Here is a 19,909-nt window from a genome sequence, read left to right as displayed (position 1 = left end):
ATAGTCAGCCACTACTTGAAAATAACCTCTCAAAAATTATCATTTAAAATAATAAAACTCATTTCCACCATAAAAAGCAAATATGCACACACTGACTCTGTTCACTCATTTGAGTGGACTTTATTCAATTCCTTAAAAGAGAGCTAACAAGTCATTTCAGCCTCTATAAAATTAACCTATCAAGATTCAAAACATCTATATTTGCTTAAACTGGAAAAGCCACGTTTAATAAAGAACAAGAAATAAAGACTACAACTGCATTGTTTAAGGGAAGACACAAAGAGTTTGTATTACACATGATATCTATAGAAGTACAAAACAAGAATAATCTAAGTGAGGTCTGCTTTCTGGCAAATCCTTCAATCTTCTTCTCTTTCAGGGGGTAAAAACTACAATTACATTATATAAAAAGATACAAAGAGTTTGAATTCCAACTGAATTGTATAGAAGTACATAATAAGAAATATAACTAAGTACATAATCTAAGCAAAGTCTGTTTTTTGGCAAAATCTTCAATCTTCTTCTCTTTCAGGGGGCAGCCCGCAGGGTAGCAACATTTTCTGTGAGGACAATCATTAATATATCAGTTTCATGCAAAAGTTAAAATTAAAGTTTCTAACCTAAAAGATGTACAGATTGATGATAACCACAGAGAATAACTGGATAAAGCTTAGATTTACTCTCTCTACATAAATTCAAACCCTCCAACCAAGCTATTCTTCAATTACTAGGATAAACACAAGGGTTATTTTTAAGATAACAAGCAGGCACCATATGGAGTGACATTAGTGTGTGAAGGGTGGATCAGATTAGATTTAGTCTGAGAAGGAATCCTCATATCATATCTTTCAGAAAACACTATCAGAAGGTCCATCATTTTAACCTTCAATGGTGCATAGGAAGGAAATTTTCATTTTTTTAGTTTTATATCACCTCATTATCAGTGTGTTGCACAAGTTTTTGGAATTTGCATACATTGGTTACATGGATGAGTATCCAGTATGGCTAGAAAATTCACCCAAATTTGCAGGAAACAACACATTGGAACTGGCCATACTATATATATATATATATAACACATTGGAACTGGCCATACTATATATATATATATATATATATATATATATATATATCTGTGTGTGTGTGAAGTTCTCAAAAATTGAAATATTGATTAATTTCATAACTAGTTTAGCCTTTTAAGCCTTCTAGTAGTGGTCATGCATTCAGTCCTTGTAAATTTGCTCAAACCCCCATGTCCATGTTCTGATACACGTAGGTTGAGTTTATGTGACATTAAATCAACTGTTTACTAACTATGCATGACTATATATAATATTATTTAGTGCCATGGTATGTTTTATGAATTTGACATACAGCTTCATTCCGCTTTATAAGTTTGTTAAAACTTATAATGGCAACAACTACTTATTTTCATGAGAATGAATTGGTTGTTTCAACTAACATCAAACTTTCAGAGTCTTTGTTATTGTGAGGTTGATGTTGCTTTATGATCCTAAATTGTTAGATCAATCAATAGAGAATAATGGGACCTAGCTATAAACATCTAAAACATGAATTAGATTTGTTCAATGTCTTAGTACTAGTGTAGAAAGTTCCATATTCACTGACACGAGCACATTGGTAGCCCATCTTTTGACTCTGAACAGATCTAAATAGCTAAGAGGGGCAGGGCAAGTCCCTTTAAATTCAAATAACCTTGAAAATTTTGAAAATGGCATGATTGATAAATTAAAGTAATTTTTTTATTTTTGGCACCTTTTTTTGCATAACAACAATGGTTCAACTGATTTTTCACACTGTTTCTTAGGATTTCAGGATCTAAATGGCTAGCCATTTCTCAAAGCTCCTTTGCCTATCAAGAAGATCCATAACAGATAGAAAGCTTCTACAAGGTCCCAAAAAAGGAAGCACACAAATCAAACCCCCAAAATGCTACTGACAAGTTCCCAAGCTCCCAACAAAAAGGATGTATTTCCAACAACCTCCAAAGCTCCCAGGAACAGGGATACATTGGGCATGGGCTAACCGATCGCCAACTGTCAAGAGTGGTACTCATACTACTATGATTATCAGGCAGATAATATCTTTGGAAAAACAAGACATTAGCCAAGAAACCATCATTTTTCTTAGATATATGCGCATTGTAACAATATGTTTAATTTTGGTCTCCATTCTTGACTGGTACAAACCAATAGCAACAGTCAGTCTTAAGATTAATTCAAGTGTTATGTTTGTGCCAAGAGGGCCTTGTAATCTACTGTTGCATATGTCTAACGTGGTGCATATTATTACTATAGAGAATTCCAGAATCAATTTGATATAAACATTTCTACCTTTCTTATGTTGTTAAGAATATAAACCAACTCATATTTTTTGCAACCTAGTCTTTGACACTTTTTCTTAAAATGATTACTTACCAGTTAACAGATATCAGAAATTCACTGTGATTTAAGTTTACAAATACAGCTCCCCATCTCCATATCCATATTCCAAATCTGAATCATCAATGCATATATCTATAGCCCATGAATCATGAAATTCATTTCTATGATTTTACAATTGAGCGTCTTACTAGGAAAAATGAATGCAAATGCTGAGTGAAAAAGCAAGAATGTATATATCTCACACTTTACTATGAGTCTATAACATTAAAAAGGCTACGCCGATATGTCTGATAATATTGTCCAAGATTCCACATATTATCTCTCCTACTTATTAGGAGATTGGCTGACACTTTCTGCAATATGTCAACCACTTCCAAAGTCTGTGTACTCTAGGCTTTAATTAGTTAAAGTACTGTAGACTTTAATTAGCTAGATATGGAGACTGGTTACGCCAAGGCACACTGTGTGATTGGGTAATCTGGAACTTATTTCAAATGATCGTATATGCTCATTACCCTGTGACTTTCTGTGTATCTCCAACATGCCAACTTGGCTCCACTGTCTTTAAATTTCAGATCCTCATTTCAGTAAGGCTTAGCTCTTTGAGAATATAGAAGACATTAGAGATCACCGCTAATGTGTATGTGCATTATTTGAACCCGCAACTTTCTTGGAAAAACATTATGGGAACATAGGCTATTAGGCACCTTCAATTGTATTGAGAGAATAGACGAATTTTAATAACTACCAATCATAATCTTAAGTTTGTTTTCACAATTTGTTACTTCGAAGTTTAGGCTATCTTTGGCTTTGTACTACTAGAATGCCTTCATAAAACCAATGTCTTCAAGACAACTCCCTCATACAATATGGCACCCAATCTAGGATTGTTCAAGTATTTTATTACCACCAGAGATGTCTCTCTCACTTGCCTAAGTTAATTGCAATGCTGTTGGAATTTTACCTTGACTGCTCGGTCACTGTTCATCCTGTAGCAGAGTTTAGACACTACAGCAAGTTAGAAAATGTAACTAGGTTTGGTCTTCATAATGGTCTTTCTAGTTATATCATTGTATATTTTATGTAAAAGAAAAAAGAAGAAAAAGATTTTTTATTATTATTATTTTATTATATAAGCATGTTCTTCATGCTTCTAGGATTTGTTGAGTCAAAGAGTCAAAGTCCTATTTGGACCAATTGTAAAGAAAAAGGAAAAAGAATTTTAAAATATGTAATTTGGGTCAAAAACCAGATGCCAAGTCGGCCCAGCCCCAAAAGACATGTCTATTCACACCCCTCTGGACAGTAGAAATAGAGGATGATTTGAGCTCATTTGGACACACACAATTCGCTGGATTGGTTCTGAAATTTCACAGAAGAAGGAGGGCCGAAGTCTGAGATGGAAGAAGAGTTTCTCTTGAAGTCTGATTTGAGGAAGATCTGGCTCATCATATCTATTGTTGAAGATTTGTTGCTGGTCTCTTGCTAATCGATTTGCTGTGCAGAAAGGAGGGTTTGACTTGACATCTAGAGGTTGAAGTCTTTCTGTGGTCATGGATTTTGGATATCTCACTTTGATTTGATTCTATAAGAAGAGAATTTTTTTTGGGTTTTCCCCTTAGAGGGGTTTTGCCCTGGCATGAAGCCTATATGTTAAATTTGGCAACTAGGGCCAAACTCCACCTTGGACAGCTCATATGATGGAGCTGATATTTTTATTGGATTCCTCTTTCCGAGAGGTGTAGGATTGATCTAAAGATCATCTCATTCTGACATGTACAAATGGAATTATGAATTTATTTTGTTTATGGACAAATTGTCAAGGTGTCAACCAGCAAACTAATGTAGGCTCAGAAGCCTAACAATCACGTCTATTCATCCTCAACGTTTGCATATAAATAGAGGGTGCCTTTGCCTCATTTCGACATCACTCATTTTCTCATACATCTCTCTCTCCTCATCTGATTGGACACAGACTTCTGGGATCCTCTCTCTCCACACGTGCGAAGAAGAAGACAGATTTTCTATTTCAGCGTTGACCAAATTTCAGGGAAGTTTGACCAGCGTTTGAGCAGCAGCATTGACCATGTTTGAGTGCGATTTTAGTGGGACAATTTCTGTTTGTGCAGGCTGCATTTCTGGGCACAGAAATCGAGGCAATCCGTACTGTTTGACCAGCGTTGACTGCAGAAGGCTTTGACTGCAGCATTGACCTGCATTGACCAAGTTTGACTGAGTTTTTTCAGGACTGCTTTGGGCTGATTCAGATGACTGTTGGAGGCCGAGTTGACTGGGTTTGACCAATCTTTTTTGGAGGTCAAATTCTTCTCTGTTGACCAGAGTTGACTTTCTGGTTAGAGATTTCTGTGGCTGCTGTTTGTTTGGACAGATTTCACTTTCATTGGACAAGTGAATATTACATATTGTACTCTTTTTCTTTGCTGAACTTCTGAAGAATAATAAGAAGAATTGATCAAAGGGTTTCCCCACATTGGGGTTTGTCCCTGGCTGGTGCCATATCTTGTGTCCTCTTGTCTTGGCTTGTCTTCTACTGTTTTATTTATGTTATATCTGCATTTACTGTAAAGTTAATGTGATTGCTAATCTGGAAATTGATATTGGGCTAATAAGAAAATTGAAGTAAATTGCTCTTAAGCATAGAACATACCATTGTTATCTAAAATTAACACTATATCTTGTGTTTCTTGTGTACTGTGATCTTCATGTTTTACATTTGATAATTGTTTGATGAAGAAGAACATAATTAAATTTAAAAGAAGCCAACAAATTTCACACGCAGTTATCACCGAATGACCTCAGCCAAGGGGGGCTTCCATATAGTTGCTAGAGTCACTTCTTGAGGTATGAAATGAAGGTAAATTTTAAATTGTATATGATTTCAGATTTAAAATTTGATTTTTCAAAACTTGTAAACTCTTGAAACTCATTTTGCCTCCTACACTTTAGACATAGATAAGGTTGTGGAGGTCAGAAAATTATTACAAAGGACGGTAATCCACCCTTATTGGGAATCACAGAGGGCTCCCACTTCTAATAGAGGACTGAAAGATCAAGTCTATCATTCATAATGTTATATGCTAGGACAAGGTGCAATACCTTCTACAGTTTACAAAACAACCCTGACCATGATCAAGACATTTGACACAAATATTCTTTGCTTGGGGAATGTCTACATAAATATAGATAGGATGCTAGAGAGGATAAGGAAATTATCAAGACAAATGATTGTGACCCCTTGAAAATATTTTCAAATCAAGTGAAGGGCATAATACCAAAAAGTCGATCAAAATGATCACATGATTACACCTTTTATCCTATGCACTGCACCCCAAATATTATCATTCTAGAAATGTGTCATTACCAAGAAGAGCAACACCACACCAAACAAGGATTCTAAAGTCATACAAAGATATAAGATAGTGTTTAAGGAAAAATTATATGGATGTAGGAATTGCAATAGAAGTACGAGTAATTTGAAGCATTTGTACAATCTATTGGCATATTTTCAAATCCCATAGCCATGGATGATAAGGGGCCTTTTGATCGAGAGGGTTTCCATCATAAGGACAACATTCATCTCTCATCTCTAGCCACCAATTTGTTATAGTAAGTTGTTATTTCTCATATGCTAAGAGAAATTGAGTAGATATGTTTCAATGTTTCATCCATTCGGTGAAAGCAAAACAAATTCGAACAACAGAGCCTAAGGATCTCACATACATTCATTGCAGTCCAAGGGTCCAACTTGTGTACATTCATTACAACCACTACAAATAGTTCAAATATAAAAAGGGTTCTAGAAGGATATGTTATGTGAAGCTTGAGATATTTGACTTAAACATGTCATTGAGTGTCATGTCTCACCTCAACCTACTTGAGGATATTACACCACCAATCAAGTTTCTTGTTGAAACTTCCAACATTCATACCCTACAGCGTCTATTCATGATGTAGAGGTGCAATATGCAGATGATGAGGAAGTAGAACCTGTTAGAATTTCTCAAACCCAGCACCCAGTAATCAGTTCCCAACAATTATTAGCTCAACAAATACACGGCTAACTTCCTAACCAAACATATTTAGTGAAACCTCTCTTGGACCCAGCACACGCTCACTGAGAAACCTCACACACCCACTGAGAAACCTCTCTCAATCTTGTGATGTTGTTGTGTCGTAGCTCCTCACTTTAGGCTCAATATATAACTTTCCTAAGCAAATATTGAGGACCAAAATTAGCTCGTCAAGTTAACTGAAGATAAGTGACTTTGCTTTAGTTAGCTATCCTATATTTAGCTTTCTCTACTTTAACTCTAGTACAAGTCATAATTTTAGCTTGCTTTACATGCACATCTCATGCATGTCACATGTAACACACTTGCATGCGTGCAACTCACTTGCACACTCTGCATATCGCATGGAAGCTCCTAAAGAGGGAGGTACCTTCTGAGCCATAAAACTCAACACTCCCTCTTAGCGAGGGAGGTACTTCTGGAAGAACCTCCTCCACCTGGGATTGTCTCCAACACCACCACGTTATTCGTTGTTGCAACTACTTCATCTGAACTAGAAGACTTCCCTGCTACTTGTTGTAGACTCTCATCCGAAGACCCCTTCCTTCCAACCATGCTCCTAGGATCCTAATCCTAGGCATCTAACAATGTCATATCATACCAACTGAGGCTCCTGGCAATACCTGAAGAATCACTCTTCCTTGCCACCTACTCAGATATACCCATAGGTTGTCCCAACAACCTATATGACTGCTCCCGTCTGATGCCAAGCACTACAGCTGCATCCAAGGTCGCTCCCTCTAAATATAGAAGCACCTATCCATCTAGAAACAAAACTCTATATCCAGCATCCTCCAAGGTTGTTACTGAGAACACTTGTACCATCAACCCTGGAACAAATAACACACCTGTCACCTCCAGAAATCCTCCTGACTCTAGCTGGAATCTGACAAATCCAACCCCCTTCACTACATGCATGGTACTAGTCCACTAAACATATTGCAGTCCAAGCCGGTCTCTAAAATACTACAAAACACTAACCTCATCCCTGTCATGTGACTAGACGCTCTATTGTCCACTAGCCATAACCACTGTCCTCATACACAACATTACTATTGTCAAAAACACAAGCAACTAGAGAAATTTCCTTCTCAAAATTCTCCATAAAGTCGTCAATCTCAGTTGATGTTCATGCAGCCACCTGATCCTCCTTCTTCTTGTATGGGCACTGGCTCGCATAGTAGCCAGTTTTGTGACATGCAAAGCATTTCACTTTGCTCATGTCCTTCACGAAAGCATATCCCCCACTTCCCTTTACTTTACTTTAGCCCTTTTGCAGCAAGAGCAAAATTCTCCTCATCATCCTTACCATCATGTTGGCCTGCAATTTTGGAACATCTCCTTGTCTCTTCTTATACAAAATCATCCCACAATCTATCCCAACTAGGCAAATTCTCTCGTGTGACGATCCTATCAACAAAGACATCCCATTTCAGAGGAAAGCCACTCAAGGCTGATCTGACCAACTCTTCACTATCAATAGTTTCCCCAACTGTTGCCAAGTCACCGCTAATCTGAGCGATCTTGGTTGGGTGTGATGCAACTACGTCAGTTTCAAACATCTTGGCATTTCTTAGTTTCTCCTTCAACAACGTCTTTGAATTTTGGTTTGTACTCTGGTATAACTTGGTTAAAGATGCCCACATCTCAAAGGCAACTTCTTCCCTGTCACATGATGTATAATATGGTCTTTAATGGAGTCTAGAAATATTCTCTTGGCCTTCACGTTCTTCTTGGTAAACTCAATCAACTGAGTAGGATTTGTGGGAACTTGAATGGCCTTCTCCACGATTTGCCACAACTCTTGTTTCTCAAATAATAGAACAATATGATCATTCCATGGGCTATAATTTCCTGCGTCATCCAACCTATCCACTCAACTTAAACCAGTAGTCATCATTGTCAAACAGACCAACATTTAAATTTTCACCCTTTGCACGTTGCTCTTTATGTTGTCGTAATCCACGCCCAGCTGTCAAATTGTAGCTTTGTTGGCTCAAGCTTCCTACAGGTTGGCCACAACCTCAATCCCACCCGCAATCCCAACCAGTCAACATTGCTCTACCCCAGCCACTCTGCATTCCCAACTTCACCTGCACAATGTTGTTGCACTGACCCCTCTCGATGTTGAGCCAATTTCCTCACGTCTTCATAGCCTCAACATGTCGTTCACACTGCTCTCCACGTCCTCATGACGTCACGACCCACGACCTTGACCACACGTCACACGTTGTTCCACCACAGCCACGGGCTTGTCAACACCATCTGATATTGTTCACCACCACCACGGCTCAACCAACGGTCCAGCACACCACCACAGGTCTACCACCCTTTGCTCGATCTCCACAATGTTGGCTTCACCCTCCACAACTCCACAATCTTCGCACAGTCTTCACGGACTCGGCCTGTCTCAGCGTCGACCAAATCTATCGACTATCTGCCACTTTCCTCCATTATAAGTTAGCTATCACCCAACATCCTTTGCGGCCTACTGCTTCCAGCTCCACGTCATTTGCTCTGTGTCTTCTTCAACCATTGCCTGCTCACTATCATGCAAATCCCTCTCGCTAACTTATCACGCCAACCCTGCAATCTCTTTTGTCAGTCGTCGATTGCTTACTGTGATCCAATTGTTGTCAGTCAACCCTGCTATCCAATCCTCAGCTTTGCCTGTTCTCACCTTGTCGAGTGCCACAATTTGCGATTGTGACAACCAGTCGAAAGCCCTGGCGATGGGTGTTGGAAGCGGCTAGCTGGCCTAGCTTGTCAACCACCACCACAATCAACCAAACTTTTTTCAAACCCTTTTTTTACTTTTTTCTTTAAATCCCTTTTTTTCTTTTCCACTTTTTATTTGAATTATATTTTTTTCTCTTCTCGACTAAAAAAAATTGCTCGTAAAAAAAAAAAATCCTCTCAGCCCTTAAACAATCTTAAAAAAAGTTTCATTCATATGATCTGCGCCAACTTCCCTTCGACAATATGACACAAACCCAGCACATGTAATTTTGAGATCAGTTCAGAGTCAAGGCTCTCATACCATGTTAGAATTTCCAGAACCCAACACCTAATAATCCATTCCCAACAATTATTGACTAAGCGAATACACAACTATGTTCCTAACAAAAATATTTAGCAAAAGCAAAAATACTCGATTTGAATCACACACAAACATATTTATGCCCAATCAACAATTCTTCATTAATAAATTAATCACATTACTTACTTGGGTTGTTGTCCTGTGATAAAGGCCCAAATGAGAAAATACAAATTACAAAACTGATCACCAGTCTCTCTGCACTCCCTTGAACCCAGCACATGCTCACTGAGAAGCCTCTCCCAATCTTGTGTCATTGTTGTGTCCTAACTCCTCACTTTAGGCTCAATTTATAACTTTCTTGTGCTAAGATTGACAACCAAAAGTAGCTCATCAAGTTAACTAAAGATAAGTGACTGTACTTTAGTTGACTATCCTATCTTTAGCTTTCTCTACTTTAACTCAAGTATAAGTCATAAATTTAGCTTACTTACATGCAAACCTCATGCATGTCACATGTAACACATTTGCATGCATGCAACTCACTTACACAATCTACATGTCACATGCAATTTCCTAAAGAGGCAAAGCAAGGTCCTGCTAGTCAAGACACAGGACTAGAAGTACCTTTCGAGCTACAAAACTCAACAGAACCATCGCCACCAATCAAGCCTCTAGCTTAAACTTTAAACACTCATATCACCCAACGTCTATTCACGATGTAGAGCTGCAGTATGCAAATGATAAGGATGTAGACCCATTTCAAGATATGTAGGTGCTAATTACCATATTAATAGAGTGATGATTGATGAAACACTTATTTTTGTATTATCCTTTTTGTACGAGACATCATGATTTCAATCTTCAAACTTATAAGTTATCAACAGTGGTTATCAGATTATTACTTATAATTTATAGTTGTAATGTTGTGATTCGTGAATGGTTTTAAATTAAATTTTCTTTTATTTAACAAAATTATTTTGTTTTTCCCGAATGTTTCATATAGAACTTGGTAACTTGGCATTCATTCCTATCAAGAAACATGGGGTATTAACTTGGCATTCATTCCTATCAAGAAACATGGAGTATTAACTTGGCATTCATTCCTATCAAGAAACATGGGGTATCCTTTAAGAACAAGCTAGAATTCTTAAACATATTTTAAGAGACTTCAAGCTCCAACATTCAATGGGCTACTAAGACCAACTGCTATAACCAGGGCTAACACAAGTTACCCAATTGGCTAGAGAATCTTGGATGGACATGAGTCCAATCAGTACAAATCTTCAAATTTCCAAGAAAAGCGCTCACCTTTCTAGGTCTCTATTGCTAACCTTTGGCAACAAGTTGTGCAAAGAGTAGAGAAGGTGGTCATGTGCTATGTGGCCCAACAAATTTATTTCCTTGGTAGCCCATTCCCAAAAATGTACAAAGGAGTTCACATCCACAAATTTATATTATTCTTCATGTTAGGTCCCTTCAACTACCACCTTTGTTAGTTGTCATAATTTCATCTTTTTTTATGTCAAGATTTGATGCTAAGGAAAAATTCCATTCCAATCCAAGGAGTAAGGGAGGTTTGGACTTTTGTGTCAAGATTTGATGGTAAGAAAGGCTTCCACAAGATTCCCTAAAACATTTGTTGCAGTGCAAGGGATATAAGAAGTCTGGGACTTTGGGAAAGAAGGGCATTTATACAAGAAAATGCTCTCTATGTTGAAAAGTCGTGTTGGATTGGATTCCTTGATTTGTGCCTTAATTCAAGGAATCGATTTGGAGATCTTCTTAGTCATGTACAAGTTCCAATGATGAGGACGAGTTCAAGAAGCAGTTTGACTAGTGTGAATTTGTGGAGGATGAGTTATTTGTCCTCTAGTGTGAGTTTTATTGGGAAATGAATGAACAAGTGGAAATAGCCTCCTAAATTTTAGGAGGATCCAGTCAACTGAGTGTGTTGACTTTTGTTAACTAAAAAAGCTCCAGTTCAACTCCTAATTTAGAATACTCACTAACAATAGGCTAATCGAAAAGCTTATAAAGAGATTGAAGGCATGCAACTAATTAATCAATTGTTGAGCACGAGTTTGTAAGCAAGAGAGGCTTGTGGAGGAACGAGCCAAGTGTTCCTTGTTCGAATTATTGAGGGAAATTTCTCTTTGGAGTGCGCATAGAAATAGGGGAAATCCCTATTTAATAGGAGCTCAGCCAGCGCTAGGAATTAGAAAATTATTTCCTAAGGTTTTGTAATGGAAAATCAAAGCCTCTAGTGCGTATAGGAGGAGGAAGCAGACCAACTATCAAGCAGTGTTTCAGGCCTAGGACAGGCAGGAAAATTATTGTATTTTCAGATTGGAACCAGCTTGTATGTGTACCAGATTTGTTGCTTAATTTACCTTAATAAAATTCTGAAGCAAGCGAGGGTTTTCCCTGTTGGGTTCCCTAGAAAATTTGTGTTTTATTGTGTGAATTTTGTGAGATTATTTCTGTTCTATTCCGCTGCCATTTGGTAGAGAAATTTTGTGTCTGTGTGAAAAGAAAATTTGTTTTCAGATTGTTCATAACAGCAGATCAGAATTTCGTGGAAAATCTACATGGTATCAAAGTTGTGAACAGAGATCAATCAGCACATAGTCTTCAAAGATGACAACTCACACAAGATTGGGATTGTGAGAACAGGATAGATTGGATGGCTCTTCAATTTTTGGTTTTCGGAAGGTCTGCATATTGTTCTTGTTGGGCAAATTTGGGCTGAATGAGTTCGCTGAGAAAGGTGTTGCAGAACCTTCAGATCCAAACGAGTTGAGGCTCTTCCAAAGGTAGATGGCCAAGGCCAAGATAATGATCTTGGATGGACTTCGGGATCATATAGTTCCTCATGTTGCAGGTAAAGATACAGCTAAGGATATTTGGGATGCCTTATTCAAGCTCTACCAGAACTCTTCGTAGAACCGGAAGATGGTCCTCCAAGAGAAGTTGAGGACAATCAAGCTGCATTAGGGTGAGAGTGTCACTGCCTATCTCACCAAAGTTCAGAAAGTCCGTGATGAGCTAGCAGTTGTTGAAGAGCAACACTTTTCTTCAGAGTATTACTAGAAAAGATAAGTTGTCGGATTGGGAATGCCTATGGAGTGACTTCATCTAGGAGGAGCTAAGGCTCAGGCTAGTTGAGACATCTAGCAGCAGTGGCAAGGGTTCCAAGGTTGAGGAGGAGGAGGAGAATCTTGCTCTGGCAGGCAAAGGCAAAGGCAAGAAAGTCAAGGTGAAGAGAAAATTCAGTCAAAAGGGTAACAAGAAGAAGACACATTTGAGTAAAGATTAAATGCTTCCATTGCCATACTTTTGGACACTATGCTTCCAAATGTCCTAACCGAAAGAAGGGGTTGAATAAGGAGCATGTAGATGCATCAGTTGAGGTAGATGAGTTTGCCTCATAGTTTGAGAAGCATTTCTCATTGATAGCTTGCATGGCAAGCTCAGTAAGGAGCAGTACATGGTATATTGATTCAGGAGCCTCTTTGCATGTGACAAGAAATAGAGAGTATTTCAGCCAGCTGGATGAGAAGGATATGCAAGTGAATATCGAGCTTGGAGATAATGGCAAGTATGTTGCTACGAAGGGAGTTGGTACTGTCAGCTTTGAGAGGGGTTCAGGTAATACCCTTCATCTCAAAGATGTTCTCTATGTTCCAAGGTTGAAGAAGAACTTGGTTTCAGTAGCTATCCTTGTAGGCTTACCTCTAGCACTTAGCTTCTGGATGTAAGAAGCAGATAGGTGTGAGGGTGAAAAACCTATACAAGTTCCATGTAGAGACTGATGCAGCCTTGAGCAACAAGGCAGGATGTGTAGATGTAGGTGAAATTTGGCACAGGCACATGGGACACTTGCATCATGTGGTAGTGAAGATTCTTCAACAGATTGCCACAGGATTACCAGCAGGAGGCCTTGACAAGAGTGGAGTGTGCAAGGGATGCTCCGATGCACACTTAGCAAGTACGCCAAGTCTTCCTTCCAGAGTCAGTATAGCAAAGCCAAAGGTATTTTGGAGCTGGTGCATTGAAATGTGTGTTGGCCCTCCTCTTCTCCATCACTAATGAGGCACAGGTATTATGTTACTTTCAATGATGATTTTTCTCATAAAACTTTGATTTATTTTATGAAAAAGAAAGGTGAGGTCTTAGACAGGGTCATGGAGTTTAAGGCCTTGGTAGAGAAGCAAACCAAGAAGAAAATCAAGGCAGTGAGAAGTGACAATGGTGGAGAATATATCTCTAATGCCTTCAAGGAGTTTTGTGCAAAGGAAGGCATTAAAAGAGAGTTGATAGCACCTCGTAACCCTCAACATAATGGGGTGGCTGAGAGGAGCATTGTTGGAGCAGCTAGAGCTATGTTGCATGATCAAGATCGACCTAGGTTCTTGGGGGCAGAACCATGCAACACTACAGTATTTCTACAAAACAAGAGTCCACACAGGGTACTTGGACAAGTCACACCAAAGGAGGCCTTCACAAGCAAGAAGCTTGATGTTTCACACTTTTCGATCTTTGACATAAAAGGCTACTGTCATGTGTCCAAAGATAACAGGAAGAAGTTGAATGCCACAGCAGAGAAGGGTATCTTTGTGGGGTACAATGAGACATCTCAGGCATGCAGGTTGTATCTTCTAGGGCTCAAGAAGACAGTTCTCAGGCAAGATGTGAGATTCCGGGAGGACCAAGCTCTGAGAGTTTCCTTGGAGTGTGAGCAAATTGCAGTACCTGAGGAGGAGCTACTCTCTCCCAAACAGGAGTCACAGCCAGCACGTCAGATTCAGCCACAATCACAGTCCAGCGGCAAGAGGATAACGTAGCAGGATTTGTAGCAAGATGAGGAGGACAAGCCAAGCCGAGAGCAGACAAAACAGCCAAAGCCACCCACCACGAGGAAGAAGGCCAAAGGGGCCGAGAGGTTGATCCAAGAGGCTCAATAGCAGGTCGAGGCTCCTAGCACCATGTTTAGGCAGAGTAAATAGCCACTGAGGTAGACAGGTTATATGGAACTAATGACAAAGTTGGTGGACATTAAGCCTTCTTCTTATGAGAAAGCAACTTCTCAACAGGTTTGGCAGGATGCCATGGTGGAGTATTCCTTTATCATGAAGAATGATGTCTAGGAGGTTGTTCCACGACCTAAGGGGAAATCGGTAGTTGGATCTAGATGGTGTACAAGTTGCAGCATGGAGCAAATGGGAGCATGGAGAAGTTCAAGGCCAGGTTTGTGGCCAGGGGCTTCTAACAAATTGAGAGCATAGAATATGAGGAGACTTTTGCCTCAATAGCATAATATTCATCCATCAAGACTATTTTGGCACTTCCAACACAGATGGGGTGGAAGATCCACCAGATGGACGTGAAGAAAACCTTTCTCAATACGGTTGTCGAGGAGGAGATCTATATAGAGTAGCGAGAGGGGTTCAGGCGATTCAGCAGAGACACACATGTGTGCAGGCTAAAGAGAGCTCTTTATGGGCTCAAGCAAGCTTCGATAGCATGGTACACTCAGATTGACAACTACCTTTGATGATTAGGCTTCACTGTCTTGTAGATTGTGTGCAGAAGGGGATAGTCAAGCTACCATACATTCCAACAGGGCAGTAGACAACAAACATTTTGACCAAGGCATTGGCAAGAAGTAGTTTTGTTCATCACAAAGATAAGTTGGGAGTTGTACATAATCCCTTCCTCGCTAAGAGGAAGTGTTAAAAAATAGCATAGGAATGGATTCCTTGATTTGTGCCTTAATTCAAGGAATCGATTTGGAGGTCTTCTTAGTCATATACAAGTTCCAATGATGAGGACAAGTTCAAGAAGATCTTCTTAGTCATATGCAAGTTCCAATGATGAGGACAAGTTCAAGAAGCAGTATGACTAGTGCGGGTATTTGGAGATCTTCTTAGTCATATACAAGTTCCAATGATGAGGACAAGTTCAAGAAGCAGTATGACTAGTGCGGGTTTGTGGAGGACCAGTTAGCTGTCCTCTATTGTGAGTTAAATTTGGAGCTGAGTGAGCAAGTGGAGTTAGCCTCCTAAATTTTAGGATGATTCAGTAACTAAGTGTGTTGACTTTTGTTAACTAAAAAATCTCCGGTTCAACTCCTAATTTAGAAAACTCACTAACAATAGCCTAATCGAAAAGCTTATAAGGAGATCGAAGACACAATTAATCAATCAATTCTTGAGCATGAGTTTGTGAGCAAAAGAGCTTGTGGAGGAACAAGCCAAGTGTTCCTTGTGCGAATTATTGAGGAGGGCAATTTCTCTTTGGAGTGCGCATAGCAATAGGGGAAATCCCTAATTAATAGGAGCTCAGCCAATGCTAGGAATTAGGAGATTATTTCTTAAGGTTTTGTGCTGGAAAATCAGAGCCTCTAGTGCGTATAGGAGGAGGAAGCAGGTCAGCTATCAGGCAGAGGTTTCAGGCCTAGGACAGGCAGGAAAATTATTGTATTTTCAGATTGGAACCAGCTTGTATGTGTATGAGATATGTTACTTAATTTTCCTTAATGAAATTCTGAAGCAAGCGAGGGTTTTCCTTGTTGGGTTCCCTAGAAAAATTGTGTTTTATTGTGTGAATTTTGTGAAATTATTTCTGTTCTATTCCGCTGCTATTTCGTAGAAAAAATTTGTGTTTGTGTGAAAAGAAAATTTGTTTTCAGATTGTTCATAACAGCAGATCAGAATTTCGTGGAACATCTACACTCTATGTCAAATGAATCATTAGAGATATTGAAGGCCAAGAGGCTTGGAGAGTCAGTCCTGCATAACTATGTGCTAGGAGGAGTGGCTTGCAGAAAAGAATAATCTCAAGATATCAGCTTTTAGGACTTGATCTACATGACAACAACCATGAAAATTAGAGGCTTTCTTTTGACTTAAAGTATTCAGAAATCCTTCAAGTTGGTTGAACAGTATTTAAGATGGCAGGGAATCTTTGAATCCATGCTCTTGTTAAATTGTGTTAGCATGGGAAATGGAATTGCTCCAAGCTTGTTGATGCTCACAAACACTTGAATCACACCTTATTCGTTGATATCAAACAGAACAAAAGCCGTAACAGACATGCAAGTCCAAGTTTGTGGTAACTAGGTTCAATTTAACAAAAGAGCAATAGAAGATCTTTCCCATAAATGACATCCTACATTTCTATCCACACCTATGCGTCTTTCCAATAACATTTGCTTGATAAAAATTTCATCAGTTCAGTATTTTTCATTAAATTAAGAATGCTAAATGGCTTATTGAGAATTAACTAAATCATTACATAAGAAAAAACACACATAAATGACAGCCTACATTTCTATCCACACCTATGCGTCTTTCCAATGACATTTGCTTGATGAAAATTTCATCAGTTCAGTAGTTTTTATTTAAATTAAGAATGCTAAATGGCTTATTAAGAATTTAACTAAATCATTACATAAGAAAAAACACACGTACACTTGAAGTTGGCAGTTATACAAAGGAAGAACGATTGACTCACCTGCATGAAGTTGTAGCGTTCTCTCCCAATGGACTCATTCTCTGCAACAGCAAAATAGGCCAAGAGGGGGTAGTGGCCCACATATGATGCATAACTGTCCCGCTGGATGTTCACTGCCCACTCACTTCACATAAAAATCAAAACTCTTATCACTTTTCGGTTTTGAACACATAACACGCTAATTTAGACGGGTTTGAACAGGTAACACAAAACTTTATTAAATTGTTGGGGTTTAAACACATAATACGAAACCCCAATTAAATACAGGGATTTGAACATGTGGTACAAAACCCTAATTTAATACACGGCACTGAACAAGCAACAGAAAATCGTAATTATCAGCGTAACAACAGAACCGAAATAGGTACCAGGGTTTGAACGAGCAACACGGCAAAAAAATGAAAAATAAAATAAAACGTGGTTTACATGTCGAATCGATTGTATTGAAGAAGGGAATCGAAATAGCACCACAACTTAAACACTTACAATCTGTTGAGATCGGCATGTCCAGTGCCAACGTATTTTGCTTGCAGATGCTCGAGTTGTGAGTTGATGTTAAACCTATCGCTCGCCTGCCAATCCAATTTTTTTGAAAGAAAACGAAAGTTTTCAGTAATGGGAAGAAAAAAAGAGACAGGAATAATCATCATTTATATGATATGGAAGAACTTGAATTGTCTGGGAAGGAGAAAGAATTGTGACCTGCATTGTGATGGGCAGTAAATACTTGAGATTTCAAAAATGTAATCCTTTGTTTTCGCAGATTCTGAAATCCAAACAATGCTCAGAATCGTTTAAATGGAAGTCTCTGGCTGATTAGACGTAAACCCTCTATCCGACAAAAAAAACTGTTTAAAATTGTGAATGACCATGTACTTGCACAGAAAACAAATACATCGGCTAAATAGATAATGTCGGTTAATTACGCAGCGGTCTTTCAAATTAAATTTCGCTTTCAAGTTACATCTGGGTTTAAGTATTTCCAGTAACGCCTTGTATTTGTACCTGTATGTCCATTGAAAAGTTTATTGTGGTCTGTTCGATGTGATGTCTAAAATCCGGGAAAAAAATGCAATTTTTTATTAAAAATTGTAATATGTAATGAAATCCTTTTTAAGTGAAATAACTATGTTTTTGTAAGTTAAATAATAATGTATTCTAAAGTGGAGTAATTAAATTTATGTAAAGAGGTAGGTTTTTTAATCAAATAAAAGAAAATTATTAGAGAATTGGCAATTGTTTTGATAGTGAGGGGTTATGTTCTTAAAGGTTTTAGGTTCAAACATTATGGGTAAAAAAAAATCAAAGAAAATTACTAAATTGTTAAAGATTATATAATAGATTTAGAAGTTGAACTTGGTATGTACTTATGTACAAATCTTGGTAATAGAGGAAGAAGAAGAATGAGTGGACTTTGTGTGAGATCTTTAGGACTTTGAGGGCGGAACCATGATATTCTCCTATTTATAGGAAATTATTGGAACTTGGAAGGAAAAGAATAAGGTTGGAGCTAAGAAGTGGAGTATTAAAATGCAATGTCGCAAAAAATTCTATAGATTTCCTTAAGATGTCTTCTAGACCAGTGATCCATAGTGGAACTTATAAGGAACTAGGTCAGAACTTTGGTGGAGACTTATGTTTCATGAGACTTGTCCACCTTGACCATTCCATAGTCTAGAGACTTGTCCACCTTGGTGGAGACTTATGTTTCATGAGACTTGTCCACCTTAATCATTCCATAGTCTAGAGAAAGGGTATGTTGATTTGACAAAGATCCCCTTCGAATTAAAAATAGACCAATGAGTGATCAAATCTCCATAACATTGATATGAACATCACAAAGGAATCATGGAGGGTTCCACCTACTCATCTTCATTCCAAATAATCGCTTTCAATTACCTAGTTGCAATATGGCTTAATAGGAATAACGAATGAATTATCTGTAACGTACCCAACTCCCTAAATCATCTTTAAGGAGGTGGGGTTCTAATTTTTCACTTTCTTTTACTCCCCCTATAACTCCTTTTTGAGACCATCATCATCATCTGCTTGTTAAGAGCTTTATAATGTAAACTTCATCAAAAATCGAGCTCTAGATGTGAAATTATGGCCCCTTGAAGTTTTTCTCTCTTAATCACCATGTTAGCATCCATATATCTCCACGTGGCAATACTTGTCCTTGTGTTAACACTGTTTAGAGTCACATCCCCGGAAGGGAAATACATCAACCCTCCACTCTTATTTGGATTCAAGATTTCCAAGAATCACTCATTTCAGCACTTTATCAAATCTTTGGTCTTTTGAATTCATTTAGTTCTTTTAGAAGTATTGTACCCACTTGGATCAAGAATTTACAAAAGTCCCAGCTTAAGAAAATTTTGAACCTCTAGATCCCCACTAATCTAGTCCTTTCGCCCATCTATGTCACCCACCACTCAGTTGCCACCTAGCCTCCGCCTCGACTCCACAAGGTTGCTCCAATCCTTATCGGCAATCACCACATCAGAGTGGTTCTACATGGTCAACTGCCACTCACTAGATATCTATCTCAATGGACTTTTTGAATCCTAGCTAGATATGGAAAAATCCATGAGCGTTCATTTAACAAGCTTTGGCTTTTTGGATATCTAAATTCAATGTCACTTGCCACGATAGGTGAGATGTCATCTCACTTACATTACCAAGCCATGTCATGCCATCATGTCAACATGCCACATCACTTACAACTTGCCTTCATGCCACATCATCTTTCCACATTGACACCTACTTGCCAATGGGGTCCAACAATATCCATGTGGGCTATACGTGGCATGTTGCATTGACATACGAATCTAAATTTCTCTCTCTCTCTCTCTCTC

General features: G+C 38.5%; 1 protein-coding gene across 1 annotated transcript; it reads right to left on the bottom strand.

Annotated features, from left to right (window-relative positions):
* Positions 1–243: 243 nt before the first annotated feature.
* On the bottom strand, positions 244–17,981 carry LOC149164515 (uncharacterized protein At4g14342). The gene is made up of 4 exons (XM_089430929.1): positions 17,754–17,981; positions 17,538–17,623; positions 17,052–17,175; positions 244–560 (listed from the first exon to the last, which is right to left on the bottom strand). The coding sequence occupies exons 1-4, from the start codon at positions 17,757–17,759 to the stop codon at positions 513–515; spliced, it is 264 nt and encodes an 87-aa protein (XP_089287055.1). The 5' UTR covers positions 17,760–17,981; the 3' UTR covers positions 244–512.
* Between the last annotated feature and the right edge of the window lie 1,928 nt (positions 17,982–19,909).

Source organism: Pinus tabuliformis, chromosome 5_1 (genome assembly GCF_031772625.1).
Source record: "Pinus tabuliformis cultivar Carrire ecotype Pingquan chromosome 5_1, CPIR1, whole genome shotgun sequence".
Taxonomy (NCBI): Eukaryota; Viridiplantae; Streptophyta; class Pinopsida; order Pinales; family Pinaceae; genus Pinus; species Pinus tabuliformis.
The sequence above is the reverse complement of the archived record's forward strand: the minus strand, read 5'-3'. Positions and strand labels throughout refer to the sequence as shown.

Excerpts from the sequence above, each read along its gene's own strand:
- LOC149164515 (XM_089430929.1), bottom strand. Across the intron at positions 17,176-17,537 it reads CATGCCGATCTCAACAGATT|TGAGTGGGCAGTGAACATCC; the intron begins GTAAGTGTTTAA and ends TTTTATGTGAAG. Across the intron at positions 561-17,051 it reads AACGCTACAACTTCATGCAG|AAAATGTTGCTACCCTGCGG; the intron begins GTGAGTCAATCG and ends TTGTCCTCACAG.